Consider the following 19,962-nt stretch of genomic DNA (forward strand, 5'->3'; position numbering starts at 1 on the left):
TAAGCATGCATCCATCATCGCTGTCTGCCAGCTTCTTTCAACCAAACTTTTCCTGAAATTCTGTCTCAAAACAGGTTCTAAATGCATTTAATTACCACTACCATCAATCCCGTTGCTTCTATCTGTGTTGCTCCTCTGGGATGTGAATTGGGGGGGGAGGAATATGTGTCCTTTATTTTTAATGATGTGCTTTTGTGGAGCATACAACTCGCTATTTAACTCACTTTGGCCTCAATTTGTCCCTTTTGTCTCCCCCGAGCCCTGGGCTTCAGAAAAGGGAAAGAGGGTACGAGGTTTGCTGGTATCTAAGCAAGGATTTGAGCCTACAGTGGCAGTCATACATCTCCTGCCAGGTATTGTGATGCCAGCTGCAGTGGTACAGAGGAGCCTTCTAAAATGGCAGATCACTCCAAACCTCAGTGGGCTGTCAAGCAATGAGGAATGTTCGACGACACCGTATACCGATCTCAGAAGCAGGTAGGTTTGTTTTTAAATCACTAAATGGGCTGGCACCTCAACGTCTGGCTGAACTGCTGCACCTAGTGCTTAGGTCGGCTAACCCAAATCCCAGGTTGAGCTGGACTCCCATTGTTTGTGTTTTTTGCTTTTATGTGTTTTTACTATTCTCTGTATCATTTTTAAGCTTTTTTATGCTTTCTATTTTACTGATTTTTTTAGATTTTCTTATCCATGCTGATGCTAAGTTTCAGAATCAGAATCAGAATACTTTATTAATCCTCGGGGGGGAATTGTTTGACCCTCAGCCGGGCATACTGACCATGACTATGTGCCTAAGTGCACAGAGTTGTAAGGTGTAAATGAGAGGCAAATTGCTGGTACTGGAATGGAAAGTGAGATTGAGAGCACATGCATGGAATACTAGACTGACCCTCATTTTAGTGTGAATGGAACCGCAATGTGTTGAGCTTCTGGAAAAGCATAGCAGCCGTCTGAGGACAAGGCACACAGATCGAAAGAGCCAGGCCTGAGACAAGTTGTCCATAGCTCTGTGTTAAATCAGGACACGCGTCTATTAGAGGCTGCACAGGTTAGCCAATCAAGTCATAAGGCAATAACTCAGCTGCCTCATTTTGCAAGCTCCTCCAACCTACAGTATACTGGGTTTAAAGCTCCACTGCAAAAGCTCCATTGTCCCCAGTAGATTTCTGAGTATCACATTTGCAAGAAACCAAAATCGTGATTGTTATTGATAAAAAAAAACAAGAAAAGCACGATTTTAAAGTCCTTCTGAATGTCCAGGTTTGTTTTTAGCAGTAGAATGCACATATCTTGGTGTTCTCAGCCGGACTGCTGCTGTATGACACTGTGTTGCTTTACTCGCCCTGTGTGCTTCTTCCACCTTGCCTGCTCAGCCCTAACGTAAAATGCGTATGTGTCCGTGTGCAGCGCGGGGATGTCACCACGGACACAAAAACAAAAAAAACAGAGAGGAACCATGTGCAACTTAATCAGCATTACAAACAGTTACAAACTACAGCGGTAATCATTAAAATAAAGTTTTCTTTGTACCGGTTGGTAGGATAGCGGTCATACAAATCAGCCTAAATGAATTCTCTCCCACCGTTGCCCAATTCATTACACAGTTTATTATTCACTGATTGCTCACTGCAGTTCATTGTTGCCATACCGGTGACAATCAGTCACAATACATTAACCAATTGTCGATGTTTAGCAGCCAGTAATGTACTTTATTTGGACCACTTCAGTGCATGTGTCAGCTTTTGTCTCAGAAATCAATAGCAGATCAATGAAACCAAGAGAGTCACGGCTTCTGATATTAAACTGATGGATTAACCGAGTAAATGTTTCCTCTCTTGAGGTGGCACCTTAAATTATTAAAATAATCCACAATAGCAGGAGGTGTCTACAAGGAACACATGGGCGTATGTGCATATCACAGCCCTGCTCAGACCTGCTTTGCCAAGCGAGACTGTGTTATTGATCCATACGTGTGAAACTGGGGCCCAAACACCTGGCAGACCTCCTTACAAAATTAGTAAACCGCAGCTGCTCTGATGTGTCTCTTTGATATTCCCATCCATGCCAGTTCCAGTGCCCGCTCACAAAGAGATGTGCACACTCGGTCAAAGTGAGGGCAGAGCAGCGCTGAACAATGCCCGCACTATTATCAAAATGAAGCTCTGTGCCACTTTTAAATTATTTAATAGCAATCAGCCATGTGTGGGTAAATACACAACCACAAGTACAATCAAAAAAGGAAGATCTATCTCTAAATTTCAACTATGATCCCAAAGAGGCTGCACTCCAGGTTCGCTGAGGAAATGTTCTTCCTGGCTCAGCTGTGCCACAGGAAATGAGATGCAAATAGACCCCCCAACAACTTTTTTTTTTCAGCCCTTTGAATTGCAATTGAATCAGCTGTTGTAGTTTGGTACAATTTCAATGCCGCACAAGGATTAAGAAGGGCCATGTTAAAGCAGAATTATTATCTTATTATAGTCTATGTGATGGTTAAATGTCTTGTTCTGGGGAGATTGGGGGCTGTCTCCACTGTCTGTTAGCAGGAAACCAGCCTTGCAAGATCGGGGCCACCGACCTGGAGTCCTCAGAATCAGGAGGTCTCGCAAAGTCTCAGATCTTGTGAGAAACATAAATTGCATAAATACAGCTGACAACAAAGAAGCAGAGAAAAATCGTTTTCGGAAAAAGAGCGGAAGAGGAAACGAGCGAGGGCCCGCACGTGAGTAAACATCTGATTCACACAGAAGCACGCAAAATGGATGCTGAATGACATTGTTGCTGTTATCGTTGGGATAAACTCTCTGTCTTTATGTATATTTGCTCTTTCTCTATGTTTGCTATTGTTGCTGGACCATTTTTTATGAACAATGCCCTGTATTTGTTGTGGTTGGCTGTCCTTCCATCGGCATGAACATGGCTCAGTTGAAAACAAATGCACATGGTCTGGAGAGGGGAACGGAGTGGGGAGCGTCAACGGCGAGTTATAACGACAGTGAGGACTAGTCAATGGACGGATGGTGTCGTAAAAAATATGCACTCCAAAACTGTAGGGGGAGCTCTGTAGAGAAAAGGGCATATAAGCGAGACTTGCAATTTAAGATGTAGATACTAGCAACTAGTAGTCTATGCTAGAGCAAGGCTTTCACAGGTTTATAGAGGTACTTGCATTTGATTCAATTACTATGCATTTTTCATTATAGGTCCAATGTGTAAGAAATAGCGAGAAGTTGTGACATCTAATAATGAGCGTGCGGAGTGCAACAGACAGAGTTCTCCCCCCTTTCCCATGTCAGGGATTACGGTGGCCTTCATTTGCAAGAAAGGATGTAAATAATCTTTCACAGGTCGTTTCACTCTCCCGCTGTTTCTGCTGCTTCTTCTTCTTCTTCCGTTTTTGCAATGGGTTTATGTGGGCAAAGCAGTTCACCATCGTTTGAGCAGTGAGCTCCCGCTTAGAAATGCGAAACCCAAATCCCTTGAGGCCGCTGTAGAAACATGTCGCATCAGGACGGCAGCCTCTGAGAAGCGAGCAAGCGATGAGCAAATACGACATGAAATGTTCTCCTTCATCCAGCTGTTTTTGTGTCACACAATTATGTTATAATTGTGAAAAAAGTCCCTCGCCTTCATATTTTCCAATCATGCGGTCGCGTGGCTGTGATTGTGCGACACAGTGTATCAGGGAAGCCAGTGTTTGTTCCCATCTGTCTCACCTTGTTGTCACAGCACAGGGTGTGTGATGAGGAAGCCACCCCGAGGGCAACTTGGCGCGTGTAGCGAGACCCGCGAGCCGACCCGGACACCGAGGCACTGACACCACTTGGCACTGACACCACTAAGTCAAATTCCCGGCGCCTCACACACTAACACTGCTGTTCTTCGTGTGTGTGTGTGTGTGTGTGTGTAAGAGAAATAATCCCCAGTTGTCCCCTCCCCCTTGGAGGATGCTGGTACAGCAGCACAATCCTCTATAGCCAACAATGTGCTCTTAAAATCAAATCTCATCAGACAAATAACCATTAAAAGCACTTCCCCGAGCCACAACCTCCAGTGGCTCTTATGACCTCTTGTTGATTTTCCATCAAGGCCAAGGGAGTAATGGAGAGCTTCTTATTCCCACGAGCAAGCAGCTATTATTCCTTCAACACTAGCTGAATCGTGGGGAGAGGAAGTCGTTCTGACCTTAACCTTTCCGGTGAACTGCACACGTGTGTGTGAAGTACAGTATTTCAAACAGAGGAACTAAGAAGGCCAACAAACAGGGCGACGGGTGCTAAACATCTGGTGGAGGTGCCCTAACAGCAGCCTGCCGAGCCGGTGCTGAGATGACCTGAGTGCAATTTTCCAGAAATCTATATCATTGATTGCGAATTAGAAAGCATTAGCACAATTTAAGCTGATATTACTCTATTAAACATGAAGCCAACATCATGTACATCGTGGAAAGAGCACAGCGGCAGTCACTGACTGAACACAAGTGATTTTATTCATGTCTATATGTGTTTCTTAATGGCCACACATGGGCAGTTTATGTCCCCAGATAGGTCTGGACTGAACATCGTTAAGGGAAAACAAAATGTCTCAACAGCTAAGGTGACCAACTTAATGGTTCCCATTAGGGCATTAAGTTGAGACGACGTTCAGTCAATGCACAATATGGTAACATAAAATAAAGAGGCCCGGACAATAATCTATTACTGTAGTAATATGTACTTGTTGAGCAGGGTAATGGGTTTTTTTCTCATCATTCCACACAAACCTCTAATTTTCTGCTATTTCTGCCATTTTCCAAGGGTCTCCAAGGGATTGTCAGTGGGGTTACAATAGATTTTAGCCAATCCCAAATAAACATTATCAGCTTAAGGTGTGCGCTCATTCTCATTTAGCTCACTAAAAAGATTCCAATCATCAAAGTCACAAAATAACACACTCAAACCTATTAATGGAGGCAGCACGGATCAGCAATCCCCTGTGTGCTGCTGGGATGTAAAATCTCTTATTCTCTCTATGGACTTTGGCATGAGGAGCGACCATTTTTATAAAACTGACACACACGTCAGTTTCTCGTTGGAAAAGGCTGACTAACGGTGAGATACAGCAGTGAACATATATTTTAAGATACTGCAGCCTAAAGCTGGTATAGATTTTATTAGGTGAGCAGTTTATTAAGAGGCTCAAATCTTTCTTCTTCTTTTTTTCTCCTCTGTGTTCCCTCTGGCAGCCAAGTTTTCTGTAAGAGTGAGTCACCATGTCCCAGGTTGGTTCTTGCCGATGCTCGGCAAAGTAGGTACTAACTATATGTCAGTACCTTATACAACCACACTTCAAAAAAAAACTGAATGATCTCTTTCATCTTTCTAGGATGAATCTCCCCCCAATGCATGCTGGAATTGGCTCCAGCTACCATTATCATCTTTGTACAAACAAATTATTCTTTAGAATCAGATTTTTTTCTTTCTTTCATTAACATCAGCAGCAAGTCTAAAACGTGCTTGTTTTTAGTTATCTCTAAATTGCACTTCCAATCTTGCATCTTTAACTCCCAACATTTTCATCCGATGGTTGTTTTATTGTGCTATATTTAGTGTTATCGCCTTGATCCCTAATATTTCCTGTATTTTCTTTGCTGGGCTAACCTTGATACTTGTATTCTAGCTTTAAAAAAAAAAAAAAAAAACGTGGATTACAATCTCCCCTTCCTTTATCTCACCCTACACACCTGACTGAATCACTCAGAGCCACAGGCCTCTGCAGTGATAAAAAAGATTATGGAAGCTAGAGCAGTCACAGCAAGGCAGCTGAATTTCCCCACCACCTCACACTATAGCTTTCTTAATCTAATCTGACGATGAGGAAACTGTATAAGGAGCCAAGTTTTCAAAGACAGGGAGGCAAATAGAGGAGAAAACTGGGAAGAACTGGAAATAAATAGAATGGAAAAATGTTTGAGACATTTTTGCTTACTGGCCTGAATACTTTCCAAGGCTTGAATGAGTCACTCTCGATGTCCAATGCAAGACAATAGTGCTCTTTGGAGTTTGTATTTGTCCCTGGAGAATTGTTACACAAAGCAAAATGTTCTTTATGAGAGGATTCACCTGTTTAATTTGAAAAGCACTTGACTGGTCCACTCACAGCCATGGCTTCTTCGTCTTCTTCGTTCGGCTTCTCCCTTTAGGCGTCACCACAGCAGATCATCTGCCTGCATCTTACCCTATCCCTTGTTTCCTCTTCTGCTACACCAACTGTACTCCTGTCCTCCTTCATAAAGTTATAAAGTCAATGTAAAGATGACGCTTTATCGGTATCGGTACCTGACCTTAGTGGTGTTGAACCATGCCTAAACTAAACCTTCCCCTGCACTGCCATTGAATTTTTAAAAAAAATGATTTCATCATTGTTTCATCATTCAAGTTTGCTATGATGTCAACTTTCTCTTCCAAATATTTTTCTGGGAGAATTGTGGAAAAATTGCTTGTTGCTAGTGCCCCACCTCACATTCTCTTACTGTTATTAATGTGGCCCTAGGTTATTCATTTTCTTAGCAGAATAAATTCAAATTTACATAAAGCATGTATTACTTTAGTCACATTCTAACAATACCTGGCAGTATAATGAATGGAAAACTCATGTAGACTGCTTACAACCTCCAGTGAGCATACAAACACAGATAATGACAAATGTAGTGGAGACAGAAGAACCTGGGTCACATCCGTCCCTGAGCAGCGCGCTAAGTCCTTTAGGCTTCAAGAGCACCGTGTGGTAGAGAGATACAGAAATACACCATGTCTGCAACTATGCTGATGTAAAATTGCTTCAAAACAAACAAAAGTAATGAAAAGAATCAGATATAATGGAGCGAGGCAGATAAGGGAACCAAAGCAGTGCAGCGTGATTCATGAGGTGACTAGTTTAGCACTCTATCTGCTGCGGAGCAGAGTGCGTTCTGCATCTGCCGGAAGATCGCGGCGCAGCGCAGCGGCAGAATTCTGGAGCACGATGTCTATCTCCACCTGTCAGCCGACAGGCCTCAGCCAATTATTCAGCTGGAGATGGATGTCAGTCAAAATGTTAGAGTCATTCCATCAGCCTGCTGAGCTTCATTCACATGTCGGGGCTTTTAATTAAAAGCGTCTCAGAGGACGCGTGAATCAGGTCCTGTTACATGTTTGAATGTGTCCAGGCGATGGAAATAGCAGGCCTCACGCAAGGCTGAAAAAGATCACAGTGACATCTAAAGGTTGACCAATAATGGGTTTTAAAAGACCAATAGAGTAATGACAGTTTGAATCATTTAAAATGCCCATTGATTGAGAGGATATAGTCTTGCCAATGTGTACAAATATATTGAATATCCTCAAATTGACAATTCTGGTTGCAAAAATAATAGAATTTTAATGGAAGTCAATGGGAAAATTAGCCTATTTCTTCCTTTAATGGAAACTATGTAAAACATACATTATTTCATAGGAGTTAAGAGACTCCATCGCTAGTTTCTGGTCTTCTTCAATAGCATATGATGTCAAATTTGGAAAGTATGTTCCCATTTGGAGGAATATATGAGGTGAATATAGGACGGTGAAATTTCCTGTCACCGTAGTTATAGCATCTCTATCTACATGTTACAAACACAACACTGTTTCCATTCCCTGAATCCATTCCTTGTTTTCAGCAAAGCTTTATTGTGACATTTTAGCAGGACCAACACATATGCAGCGTCATACTGAAGAGCCCTAGCCTTTAGATGAGCACAGAGAAGTATTTGGAGTATGTAAACATATGTATATAAGACGCAGCAGAACAGCTCCGCTTCCCTTATGCACTGCAAAAGGCATCCAATGTGGACGTGGCATAACGGTCATGCAGCCCTTCTTTTCTTACTGATGACACACGGAGAACACACCAAGGCAGTGGAGATGTGGAGGGCTAGAAACAGTAAAGATGTTACCGTGGTAACCTGGCCACTCGTTTCACACCTGTCATCATCCAGAGCCGGAAGCTCTGATGTCCAATCTCCCCGACATCCAGAGTGAAGCTGCCCGCCTCCTCATCTCCACCCACGCCTTGTCAGCTCATGACACTCATGAGCATCCATATGAAAACTAGGAGAACGATTTGGACGTTTCTTGACTGTTAGGGAGCAGATGATGGCGATGACGACGTATGTATGCCCTGAACCTGCTAACACGAGATGATTAACATAACTCCCAATGCCAGTGGAGGCAGAAGCCTCAAACGTTGCACCAGAAATGACGCAGGAATTTGCGTCACTGTCAAAGATGAAGAAGAAATGACATGTTCACTCAGATCTTGTGTTCCCACTAATGGCAATCATCGCCAAAGCTGGTAAAAATGTGTGCACTGCAGTCAGGGAATGCTGATAAAACACATTTCCACTGGTCAAAAACCCATTTGAGCACAGGTTTGAAACTTTTTTCCAGTGGAAATAGGGTATAGGTACTGTAAATGTGAGATGTGATAGGTGTTTTTTCTTAACACGCAGCCACTTGCACAACTGTCCTTTTACAGGACATAATTCCTGTGTTGTTCAGTAGTGCTGAGCACTGAAAAGACATTTCCTTGTGAGGCAGGCAGCTGTGGTCACAGAGCTCGCCTTCATCTGCTCCCCCCCCCCCCCCCCCCCCCGTCTTGGTACTATCTTGGCTTGATTAAATGGGCCAGAGGAAGAAAGAGAAAGAGAGAGCTGCCTCTTAAAGGCTAAAAAAAAGTCTCCACAGTCTCAGGTCACAAGTCAAAATTGGTATTAAATCCCAAACCTTTTTCAAGCATTCAAAATAAGTTTTATTACAAACACAATTAACAGAGGCGTAGCTTGAGTGTCCACTTCAGGGTGAATTTCAGCACACTATCTGCACCAAGATAAAATGGGCACTTGAAGACATTAAATGTCCTTCACACAAACAAACCTGTTCATTTGAATAAATACACCTCTTTGAGCCACGAGTCTATGCATTTGCGTAAGGTCCTTAATGAGCTGCACAGCGATTCAAAAACTGCTCTTTGACAGATGTTTCCAGCGTGTCAAACAGGTTGTTCTCCACCACTAGACCACTCCTTTTCAACTGATGACACTCGCCGAGCTCCACCGGTAGACTACTCAGCAAGTTCTCTCTCAGCTCCAGCTTGCACAACGCAGTAAGCTCGTTGATGCTTGACGGCAGTGTCTCCAGGAGGTTGTGTCCAAGATTCAGAGTGTGCAGCTTTTTGCACTTGAAGAGCTCTGGAGGCAAAGTCTCAATCTGAAGTGGAAAAATAGTGACGTTACCAGTAAAATGCTCATTTTACATATATAATCCATATGCCGTGATCAGATAAGGCAGGGATCTGAAATAGGTGGAGAGGTCATTAATACAAATGTGATTTTATGTTACTCGGTGAAACAAAAACGCAATCCTGACCCTAGCAAAAGTACAACAAAATAAGAGCAAAGGGCTACGGAGAAAAGTTTATCAAATGTGTTCACATTAAACTAAAGACACACAAAGGAATATGTTCGATTCTCACCATGTTAGCTGTCACGGCAAAGTGCCGCAGATGCTTGAGGTCACCTATGTTAGCGTCAATGCTGGTCAGTTTGTTGTGACTCAGGTCTAACAAGCGCAGGTTTTGACAGCAGAAAAGACTTTGGGACATTTCCTCAATTTTGTTGTTGTTCAGGTACAGCCTCTGCAGTCTGACAAGTGTTCCAATCTGAACAGGGATGTGGGCGATATTGTTGTGCCACAGTTTTAGACACACTAAGTACTTCAGGCTCTGGAAGCTGACGATTGCCTCTATCGAGGTCAAATTGTTGTCCTTCAGGTCAAGCTCCTGAAGCTTGTGCAGACTAGAGATGGAGGAAGGGATGGGATCAAGGTTGCAGGCAACAAGCTCGAGCCACATCAGGTTGACCATTTTCTTCAGGCTGCTCACATTTTCCAGCTTGGTACCATTGTTTTGGATGCAAAGCCGATAGAGATGCTCCCCCATGTTGATGACTGCCTGTGGCAGTGTCGTCAGATTGTTTTTTAGATATAGCACCTTGAGCATGTTGAGATCTCTGAACTCAGCGGAGCCCAAATTACCAGTTAGATGCAGCTCACTTAAGTTCTTCAGGCTGCAGATCCATCTCGGGATCTCCTTATTGTCAATGAATATGACATGGAGAGTTCTCAAGTTCTCACTCAGGAAATCAAGAGCTTGGACATCTATTTCAGCTGGTGTGTGGCAAAGCCACATCTCTGTCAAGTTGGAAAGCTGGGAGATCTTTGATGGTATAATTAAGTCAGGGCTAAGCACCAGCTTGAGCACTTCAAGCTCTTTCAGCTCAAATACTGTGTTTGGAATCCCACTGAGCTTGAACAGTTGCAGCCCCAGCCTCCCTTTGGAGTTTTTGGTAATGTGCTGACTAAGCCTCTCCAACTTCCACTCATTGTCCAGGTTCACCTGCCTCAGCCTTTTCTCACTCGCCTCTGACAGAAAAACAGCAAAGCGCTCTGTGTACAGAGAGTCATACTGATCAGTTAGGTGTAGCATGAAGGCAAAGTCATTCACCATGTCAGGGATGTCACTATAGCAGCTCTCCTCCCGGATCGATTCAAAGGAGTATGTTTTCAGGGATCGGGTGCACATCCAAATTAAAGTATAAATGCAGCTCAAACCATACATCACTCCCAAGATGATGTAGGCCACAACCAAAATCCCATACGGTTTTGCTAACGTGTTGATGCAAGACAATGTGTTGTATCCTACGACATTCAAAAAGCACACTACATCAAACTCAATAAACCTTAAATTGATGACTGGGTAAATAATTACGAGTACAACATTGACTATTTTGATGATTGTCTGGCTTATATAGACAAAGTAGATAACTTTACCTTTCTCTACTTTGACTCTGAACTTCTTCACTTTCTCAAAAAGAGCCTTTGCCTTTTCCCCATCTTTTTTACCTAAAATCTTAGTTGCAATTTTCGACGTTGTTCGGTGATGCCAGTTCACGCCTACTTCGTCATTCATCAAAACGGTCATGTTTTCTGAAGATGTGGGGCCGCTTTCTGCCACCACAGTCTCAGACAAAGCCTTTGTTGTCCACGGGGAGTCAACACACTCGAGAAGGATGGCGACAAACTTGTCCAGGTTTGAGCTTGTGCAGGGAATCGTGAACAAGAATTTGCTGCAAGCCATGAAGATGAGGGTGTGGAAAAACAGTACATAAGGGGCATATTTGGCAAACCAATGCAATGTGGCCTCATAGCAGTAGGGACTGGCATAGTTTTCCCAAGAAAAAATGCCCTCATTCTGAAACTCTGTGGTCGTGTTTGTGTGGGGAAAGGTTTTGCATTGATTGTTGTCCACCCACTTGCAAGGCAGGCAGGTCATATTGTCCCGTGTAATTTGCAGATAAATACCAAACATTGGAATTATCATCAAGAAGAGTGAGATGTAGTCCGTCAAAACGTCCCACCATGGCTTCAGGATATGTTTCTCTGGCTTTGTGTCGATAGAAGGAAGCATGGTTTAACTAAACAGACAACTGGAATAGATGCATTTCCCCTCTTCCTCTTCGGGATTTAACGGCAGCTTGCATCCATTATGTTGCATCTCTGCTAATTTGTTGCACAAATGCGTCACAATGAGCATGGATGACGACTTTGATGATGACTTTGACACCGCAGACATCATGAAAGGGGAAGAAGAAAGGCAGGGGAAGAGGAAGCAAAGAGATGAAGCAGTAATGCAACATTTCTGATGCGAACTACTGTACAACACCAACAACAAACCAACATTACAGATGCAAAATCCAAAATGGAAAGAGTCTAAACTACAGTAGAAGCAGCTGGTCAACATCTGCGGGCATGAGAGGTATTAGAAGTTCATATTCTCTTGTATTATTATTATCTCATGTGAACCACAGATGAAAGACTGTTTTGTTGTTCCAGAAGATGACATCATGGATGCAACCTGCCGTTAAACCCCATAGAAGAACACCATTTTTAATTTAACTGCATTAAGATAAAAACAATATCCAGTGCTTGAAGTGGGCAGTACCTCAGTACTGGCTCATTCACACAAGCTGCCACAGTTCCAGCCATTCTCATGCACTGACTGCATAATTTCAAGCCTAATCCCAACCCACATGGTGGTCACAGCAGGGACTGTCTGGTGTCCTGTGTGAAGCTTAAGTTCGGTGCCTAATAAATGTGTTTCTTATGGTGCTTTTCCGCTACATAGTTACAACACGCCTCGGCATGACTCGAATCTACTAGTTTTGTTTGGCTTTTCCATGGTACCTGGTACTTTTTTACTACCTGCTCTAGTGAGGTTTTCCAAGGGAGACTTGCGCAAATCCCCAACATTTAGCAAGGAAATTTCTAAAATCTCAGTATTTAACAGAGGGGTCTGGTGTATTTAGCCACAGCACTGCTGAAAGCCTCCGCTCTGTCAGACGGTCATGTACTGAAGAATTCTTTGAACCAATCTTTTTATCTAACTGAGTCTAATGATTCAGTACACAAAAAATAACTGCTTTACAAGTCACTAGTTACCAGCTTGTGTGTGTCGACGTGTGTACGACGTCACGGCAGTTTCATGCAGCTCTGCTAGGATGACTCCACTCACATTGAGGAGGTGCTATACTAATGGAAAACAATACCAAACCGAGTAGAGTCCAGCCTTGCCGAGCCGAGCCACGCTGGAACTGTATAGTGGTCTCACATGCCACCTGATCACTTCAGTAAAGATATGTCCAGATATTATGTGACATCATCATTTATAATTGCACAGATCAGTGCGGTCGATCACTCATTTGCGCTTCTCATATCTGATGCTTCTCATGCTGCTTCATCCAGGTGGAGCTAAGCTAAGGTGAGTATGCACATTGTTCCTAACTTTGTCATCTAGGTCAGTGTTTCTTAATCCTGATCCTGGGGACCCATTGCCCTGCATGTTTCAGATGTTTCCCTGCTCCAGAACACCTGATTCAAATGAACGGCCCGTTATCTGTCTGTCTGTGCATTTATTTCTTCTTCTGGTAATACTTTCTGGCAGGCTGTATACACTGAGAGGTGTAATGTTGCCCCTCCACAGTTCAAAGTTCTTAATCAGAGTTTGAAGGACTTTATAAAATTTTTAATAATCTAATTTCATCACAGTTCAGAGTTCTTCAACACTGTTCAAATCACCCCCATCTCCTTTGACCCCCCACCCCGAGTATTTTGTTTCATTCAGTGGTGAGCGCTCATGCTATTGTCTTTGATGTGCGCTCTAGCTGCCTTTCAACCGCCCTCTCAACTAATTTCCATGAGTTGAAAGAAAAAAGCTAAAAAAAACTGCAACTCTAAAATAGTAAAATATTTTGATGAAGAGAAGATACATTGGACTGTGTAAAAGAATTCTAATCTGTGTTGCCAAACTTTCAACTCCTGGAAATTTTGCTGGAAATTATTGGAAGAAGAACAATATTATTAATGCCTGCTTTGATCTTCAATTAGATGTTAAACACCACTACTAATTAGTTAACTACCAGTTTTGGTTTGTCCTTGTTTTTTTTTTTTTAGATAAACCATGCTTCCGGCAATTGACACAAAGCCAGAGAAACATATCCTGAAGCCATGGTGGGATATTTTCACCGACTATATCTCAGTCTTCATGATGTTAATTGCAGTGTTCAGCATTTATCTGCAGATCACACGGGAAACTGTGACCTGCCTACCATGCAACTGGGTGGACAACAAGCAATGCAAAACGGTTCCCTTCACAAACGTGACCGCGGACTTGCCGACTGCGCGTGGCATTTCAAGAAGCAGATACATCAGCAACTACTGCTATGAGAACAACGTACACTGGTTTGCCAAGTATTTCCCCTATCTGATGTGTGTCCACACCATCATCTTCATGGCCTGCAGCAAATTCTTGTTCACCATTCTCTCCACCAGCTCAAAACTGGAGAACTTTGTCTCCATCCTGCTCAAGTGCGATGACTCCCCATGGACAACGAAGGCGTTGTCGGAGACTGTGGTGGGGGAGACAGATCCCACGTCTAAAATAATCAAGTCCAGAATTGATACTGTTCTCAGTAAAAAAGATGGGGAGCAGGCGAAGGCTCTTTTTGAGAAGGTGAAGAAGTTTAGAATCAAAGTAGAAAAAGGTGATATAGTCTACCGTGTCTACATATGTCAGACAATCATAAAAATAATCAATGTTTTACTTATAATTACCTACCCATTCTACTATATAAACTTTATAGACTTCAATATTGTGTGTGAGGTGTTTATAGGAGGGTACAGCACATTCTCTTGCATTTACACTTCAGCAAAACCTTATAGGATGTACGTCTGGGTATTCATCACCTTGGGAGTATTTTGTACTATGATCTGCTTTTATACTCTGTGTTGGATGTGGACCCGGTCCCTCAAAACATACTCCTTCGAATCAATGCGAGAGGAGAGCAGATATAGTGACATCCCAGACATGGTGAAAGACTTTGCGCTAATGCTACACCTGACGGAACAGTATAACCCTCTTTACACCGAGCGCTTCGCTGTATTTCTGTCAGAGGTTAGTGAGAAGAAACTGAAGCAGGTGAACCTGGACAATGAGTGGACATTGGAGAAGCTAAGTCAGCACATCACCAAAGACATCCAAGAGAAGCTGGAGCTGCATCTGTTCAGTCTCAGTGGGATCCCAAATGCAATATTTGAGCTGAAAGAGCTTGAAGTGCTCAAGCTGGAGCATATGCAAAACTTACATATTCCGCCAAATATAAGTCAGCTTTCCAACCTGACGGAGATGTGGCTTTTCCACACATCAGCTAAAATTGATCCTCCAGCTCTGGCTTTCCTGAGTGAGAACCTGAAAACCCTACACGTTAGCTTCACCGACATCACAGAGTGCCCCAGGTGGATCTGCAGCCTGAGGACCCTGATTGAGCTGCACCTAACCTGTACCATTGGTGCTACTTTCATTTCAGCCACTGAAATGCTTAAAGACCTCAAAATGCTCAAAGCACTATATCTAAGGAACAGTCTAACCAAGCTGCCATATACAGTGCTAGATGTGTCCACCCACCTCCAGAAGCTCTCCATCAATAACAGTGGTACCAAGCTGGACTTAAGTTTCGGAAAACCAATTTTTACAAATCTGAGGGAGCTTGAGCTTGTTTCGTGCAACCTTAAACACGTTCCTTCCATCATCTTCAGTTTGCACAATCTGCAAGAGATTGACCTGAAGGACAACAATCTGACCTCCATCGAGGCAATCCTCACCAACAAGTACCCAAAGTGGCTTGTGTGCCTGAAAGTGTGGTACAACAATATCACCCACATCCCACTTCAGATGCGGAAACTTGCCAGACTGCAGAGGCTGTATCTTAACAACAATAACATTGAAAATGTCCCCAAGGAACTTTTTGACTGCCAAAACCTGCGCTTTTTAGACCTGAGCCACAACAAGCTGACCAGCATCAGTGCTAATGTAGGTCAGCTCCAGAAACTGCAGTACTTTGCTGTGACGGCAAACTGGGTAAGCATCAAAAACACTGCCTTTATTCACTGTTTTTTTAGTGAGTTTATCTCATTTCCTGTCTCCACAGTAGCTCTTTATCATGTGTGAATAAGATCAGATCAAATGCCACAAGCCTTAACCTTAAAACTTTAGTCCTTAGCCCAGTCTTATTTTGATGTGTTTGATTGCTAAAGTCGGGATTGTGCTTTGTTTCATCAGGTAACAACTAAAAGCACTCCAGTCGACACAATGTAAACAGCTACCTCTTTTTGTTATTGTTCTTTACACCTATCTCAGATCCCTGCCTTATCCGATCATGGCATATGGATAATACATAGAATTAGCATTTTACTAGTAACTTCTACCACTCACTGTCGTGATTCTTGTCCTCTCCACTTCAGATTGAGACTTTGCCCCCAGAGCTCTTTAAGTGTAAAAAGCTGCATACTCTGAATGTGGGAAACAACCGTTTGCAGACACTTCCATCATGCATCAATGAGCTCACCATGTTGACTGAGCTGGAGCTAAGAGAGAACCTGCTGAGTAGTCTACCAGTGGAGCTCGGCGAGTGTCGACTGTTAAAAAAGAGCCGTCTAGTGGTGGAGGACAACCTGTTTGACACACTGCAAACAACAGTCAAAGAACAGTTTTTGGCCGAATGATAGGAATCACAACTCCGTTCAGCCTGTCTCACTCGTGTTGCATGGGTCCGAATTTAGGAAAAGTTCAACTTTCCAAGCAGCAGTTCAAGTGTCATAGTTAGCCATGACAGAGAGCACCTTTGGTAGCTCCAACACCAAGCATCAGGCCCAACTACCAAGTGTTACAGCTACATGTATGTATGAGTCTGCCCTGAGTGTTCATTTAAGTTTATTTATTTAAATTAGAGATATTTTTTCCCTCCCGATACCGATTCCGATACTTGTGCTGGGGGTATTGGCCGATACAGAGTATCGATACCGATAGCAGTGTGTTATAAAAAAAATATATCATACTACGCCTGCATGACTGTGGTTAGTTGCAGCGCTGCTCTTTTCGTTTAATAAACGGGCCGCTCCAGTTTGACTGTAGGCGCGCTAACGGAGCTAGCGCAGCTAACAACGCTAACGGAGCTAACTGGTAAATACTGCCAAACCGCCGACATGATGAGCTAACGTTAGCTCCTTGTCTACAGGTGTCGGGTGATCAGTTCTTCTTCACACCTCTAAAACAGCACAGCACAACTGTTTCAAGAGCGGCGAAGAAGAACCCTGTCAGAGCTAACGGAGCTCTAATAAATTACGTGGTATCAGATCGGTGCATGGACTCCAGTACTCACCGATACCGATGCCAACATTTTCGGCAGTATCGGAGGCATTTCCGATACTGGTATCGGAATTGGAACAACTCTAATTTAAATGTGCTATATACTGTATAAGGAGTCGCATGAACATAGCCTAAAGCACCCTTTCCCATACAGAAGTTGCAGGACAAAAAACACAGACTGACAGTAGGGCTGGGCAATCCAGAAAAAAATGATATCCCAGTATTTTAAGGCTGACAAGATATGAGTCCCTTAGTATTTTACATAGATTTTACATACGTTTCTGAATTTCTGCACCTTTTAATTTGTGTTTCAGTCTCATGATGTTAAGAAGTTAGTTCAAGGGTGGTTGTAACACATACTGACACATAATCAGCGTGCTGTCACAAGCTGGCAGAATCCTGAAGAGTTTTGGTTGTCGTACCCTACTCAGGAGTGAACAGCAGCTTCTTCCTCATTTCTGTGTATGTCTCATATGCGGTCACATTCACGAGACAACATTGGAACAGGAGCCTTGAGTGCATCATTCATTATTTATGTTAGATAAACCACCCTCGAGTAGGTATTATGCTTTTTTTTTGTGTACATGCAAAAACAATAAAGGTGGTCACCCCACGGCTGCATATTATTCAGTGTGAGCGTATGTGTGTGTGTGTGTGTGTGTGTGTGTGTGTGTGTGCGCGCGTCTATTCCTATGGTTGTTCTGTTGGAAGAGAGTCATCAAAATTTGACTATCCAAGTAAACCAAGTAATCCCAACTCTGAGGATCATCACTTGCATTAATATTTACCAAGATGTATTTTTGGAAGACTTGGACACCCCGTGCATACTCAATGTGGTTAAAGTCTAGACGCTGTGGAGGCCAATCTATGAGTAAAAAAAAGCATGACTCAAGCATGAGTCATGCTTTTTTTGAACTGAACTACTATTTCACAATTTGTGCCTGATGAATCCTTGCATTGTCACGTTGGATGTGCCTCGTCAGTAAATTTAGTTGGCCTTTTTTTTGTTGTTGTAGAACCTAGAAGCAATCCCTGATCTCCAAGGCACCAAGCCCCAATATATGCAGGCAGTGTAGTTTGCATTACATTTTGTTTGTTTCATTCCAGGTGACACAAAGGATGTGAGAATTATCTTCAAATTGCATTTCCCGTACGTCATTATATGACAACCCAAGAGCTGCATTTCGAGGCACCTTGGAAAATTTCCTATCATATCAACCCTGAGTGTCAATACAGTCAGAGTTGCATTGCATTGTTGTTTCATTAGCATAATACGTAGCAAACAGGCAGTCAGTCAGTCTCCTCGCCTGGGCTGCAGGCTGCAGTGGCACTAATGAACAAGGAGTGCTGCCATATGTGTCTGAATAATTTACAATGTTTCCAGGAAGACGTGAGAACCTCAGTGTCGGTTGCTGTGGCCACAGGAAGAAAAAAAACTCTCACACACACACACACATATGACCTCACTTTGGTTTACACTGAGTTAGGACAATTCCATTGGCACAGCATTAAATTAAACGGGGGTCCCTCAGAGAGCATTATATGTGTTAGAATTATATTATTGGAAGCTTGCATAAGTGCCAGTGTCTTAATTCAGCATTTAGCAGCTCCTCTCTATAGACACTTTGCATAGGACACACTGCTCAGCCAGAGTTTATTCTCCAAGGCGAATGACTCCATCAAATGTCATGACCTCTCCAATTCTCAAATAAATTGTTTTCTAACCAGCATTTAACTCGGTCAAACTGACCTTAGCTGAGTTTGTGGTATAGCGCAAGGACTCTTTGCATTTTCTATCGCACATCTTTCATACCATTGCAAGATGACACGCTGCTGCTGCCACAGCTGTCAGGAGCAACGGGGGGGGTTAAGTGTCTTGCCCAAGGACGCATCAACATGTAGAACTACTGGAGCTGGGGATCGCGAGTCGAAAGAAACGTGGGCCTAAATGAAAAGAGAGATGCACCACGGACGTCCAGCAGCAGGTCAATGTAGAACCTTCCATGCGCTCATTAGATGAGCAGCTTTGACAGCAGGGTCATCTGCAAAGAATCTGCGAGGCACCTTTAACCTCCTGTGGTGTCTAATTTAGCCCTCTCCACAACAAAGGACCCCTGAGGGGCAAGGTAATCCAATCCAGGGCCTATCCCTGTCCTCTCTGCTGAGACGGAACCGTAAATGTCTTGATCAGAGCCCAAAGGTTCTTTTTCTACTCATAGAGCTACAGTGGATGGTGCAAGATGAGGAGCTCCTGCCTCCTCTCTGTAATCCTCTCTTGACATCCTTGGCTCTTGGCTCTTTGACTTCTCATCCTCCATCTCAATGCTACTTTTATTTGCACCTGGTTTTCTTTTTCATAGGATGCCTCGACAGCAGGAGGGCGACTTTACTTAGAAGGTCCACTTGCGATATCTGACACCAAGCTTACATAGACCACCTGTTTGAATTATCAGCCTCCGGTTGTACGGTAAATGAATACCAACAACGAGCGGATGAGGATATTGATGGCGCTCCTTTGGATCATCTCTGTGTTTGTAAATCAATAGTGAATTCTGGAACTTTATACAAACGGGTAATGTGCATTTATGCAAATATAGGTGTAATATAAAATAAATGTGCTATTTATTCCAAATGCTTTAGAATGTATGTGAAATAAGCACTTCAGCACCAGTCACTTTACATGTGGTTCCCTCAACCACCTTGAAACTAATGGTCCCTACATACATTGTCTTGCTACATCACATCTTTTATTTTGTTAGTAGTCTTTATAAAAATGGAACATAAGACATGCTGTCTCTCCATATCTGTACACATATACAGTATGTTGTCTCATTCCACCGCCGCGCTGAGGGACTACAGATGGCAGTAATCTGGCATATTTACATGTCGTGTTGATGTTCATTAATGTGCGATGTCCCCAGGCAAGGAACGACGAGGCAATTGTATTTTTACAGCACATTTCATGCAGTGGAGCGATGTCAAAGAGCAGAGCAGAGACAACGCATTTTTTTTAGTGCAAGACATCTGTGCGCAGTGGGGGAATGTCACCACACACACGAAAATAAAACACAGCTACACTCGGAGACACAGAGAGAGAGTTGTGTGTAGCTGATAGGCTTAATGAGCCTTGTGAACTCATTTGACAATGCC

At 43.1% G+C, this 19,962-nt stretch overlaps 3 protein-coding genes across 4 annotated transcripts in view; 1 reads left to right on the top strand and 2 right to left on the bottom strand.

The window, feature by feature from the left end:
- tmem178bb (transmembrane protein 178Bb) overlaps positions 1–19,962 on the bottom strand; it is a 103,852-nt gene that overhangs the window by 70,123 nt on the left and 13,767 nt on the right. The gene's annotated exons all lie outside the window — the stretch shown is intronic.
- On the bottom strand, positions 8,781–11,593 carry LOC131456830 (volume-regulated anion channel subunit LRRC8A-like). The gene is made up of 2 exons (XM_058625484.1): positions 9,529–11,593; positions 8,781–9,263 (listed from the first exon to the last, which is right to left on the bottom strand). The coding sequence occupies exons 1-2, from the start codon at positions 11,518–11,520 to the stop codon at positions 8,991–8,993; spliced, it is 2,265 nt and encodes a 754-aa protein (XP_058481467.1). The 5' UTR covers positions 11,521–11,593; the 3' UTR covers positions 8,781–8,990.
- Positions 11,733–16,744, top strand: LOC131456827 (volume-regulated anion channel subunit LRRC8A-like). Its single transcript, XM_058625480.1, has 3 exons — positions 11,733–11,868; positions 13,563–15,525; positions 15,909–16,744. Exons 2-3 carry the CDS (start codon positions 13,570–13,572, stop codon positions 16,167–16,169), a joined length of 2,217 nt encoding a protein of 738 aa, XP_058481463.1. The 5' UTR covers positions 11,733–11,868; positions 13,563–13,569; the 3' UTR covers positions 16,170–16,744.

Source organism: Solea solea, chromosome 3 (assembly GCF_958295425.1).
Source record: "Solea solea chromosome 3, fSolSol10.1, whole genome shotgun sequence".
Classification (NCBI taxonomy): Eukaryota; Metazoa; Chordata; class Actinopteri; order Pleuronectiformes; family Soleidae; genus Solea; species Solea solea.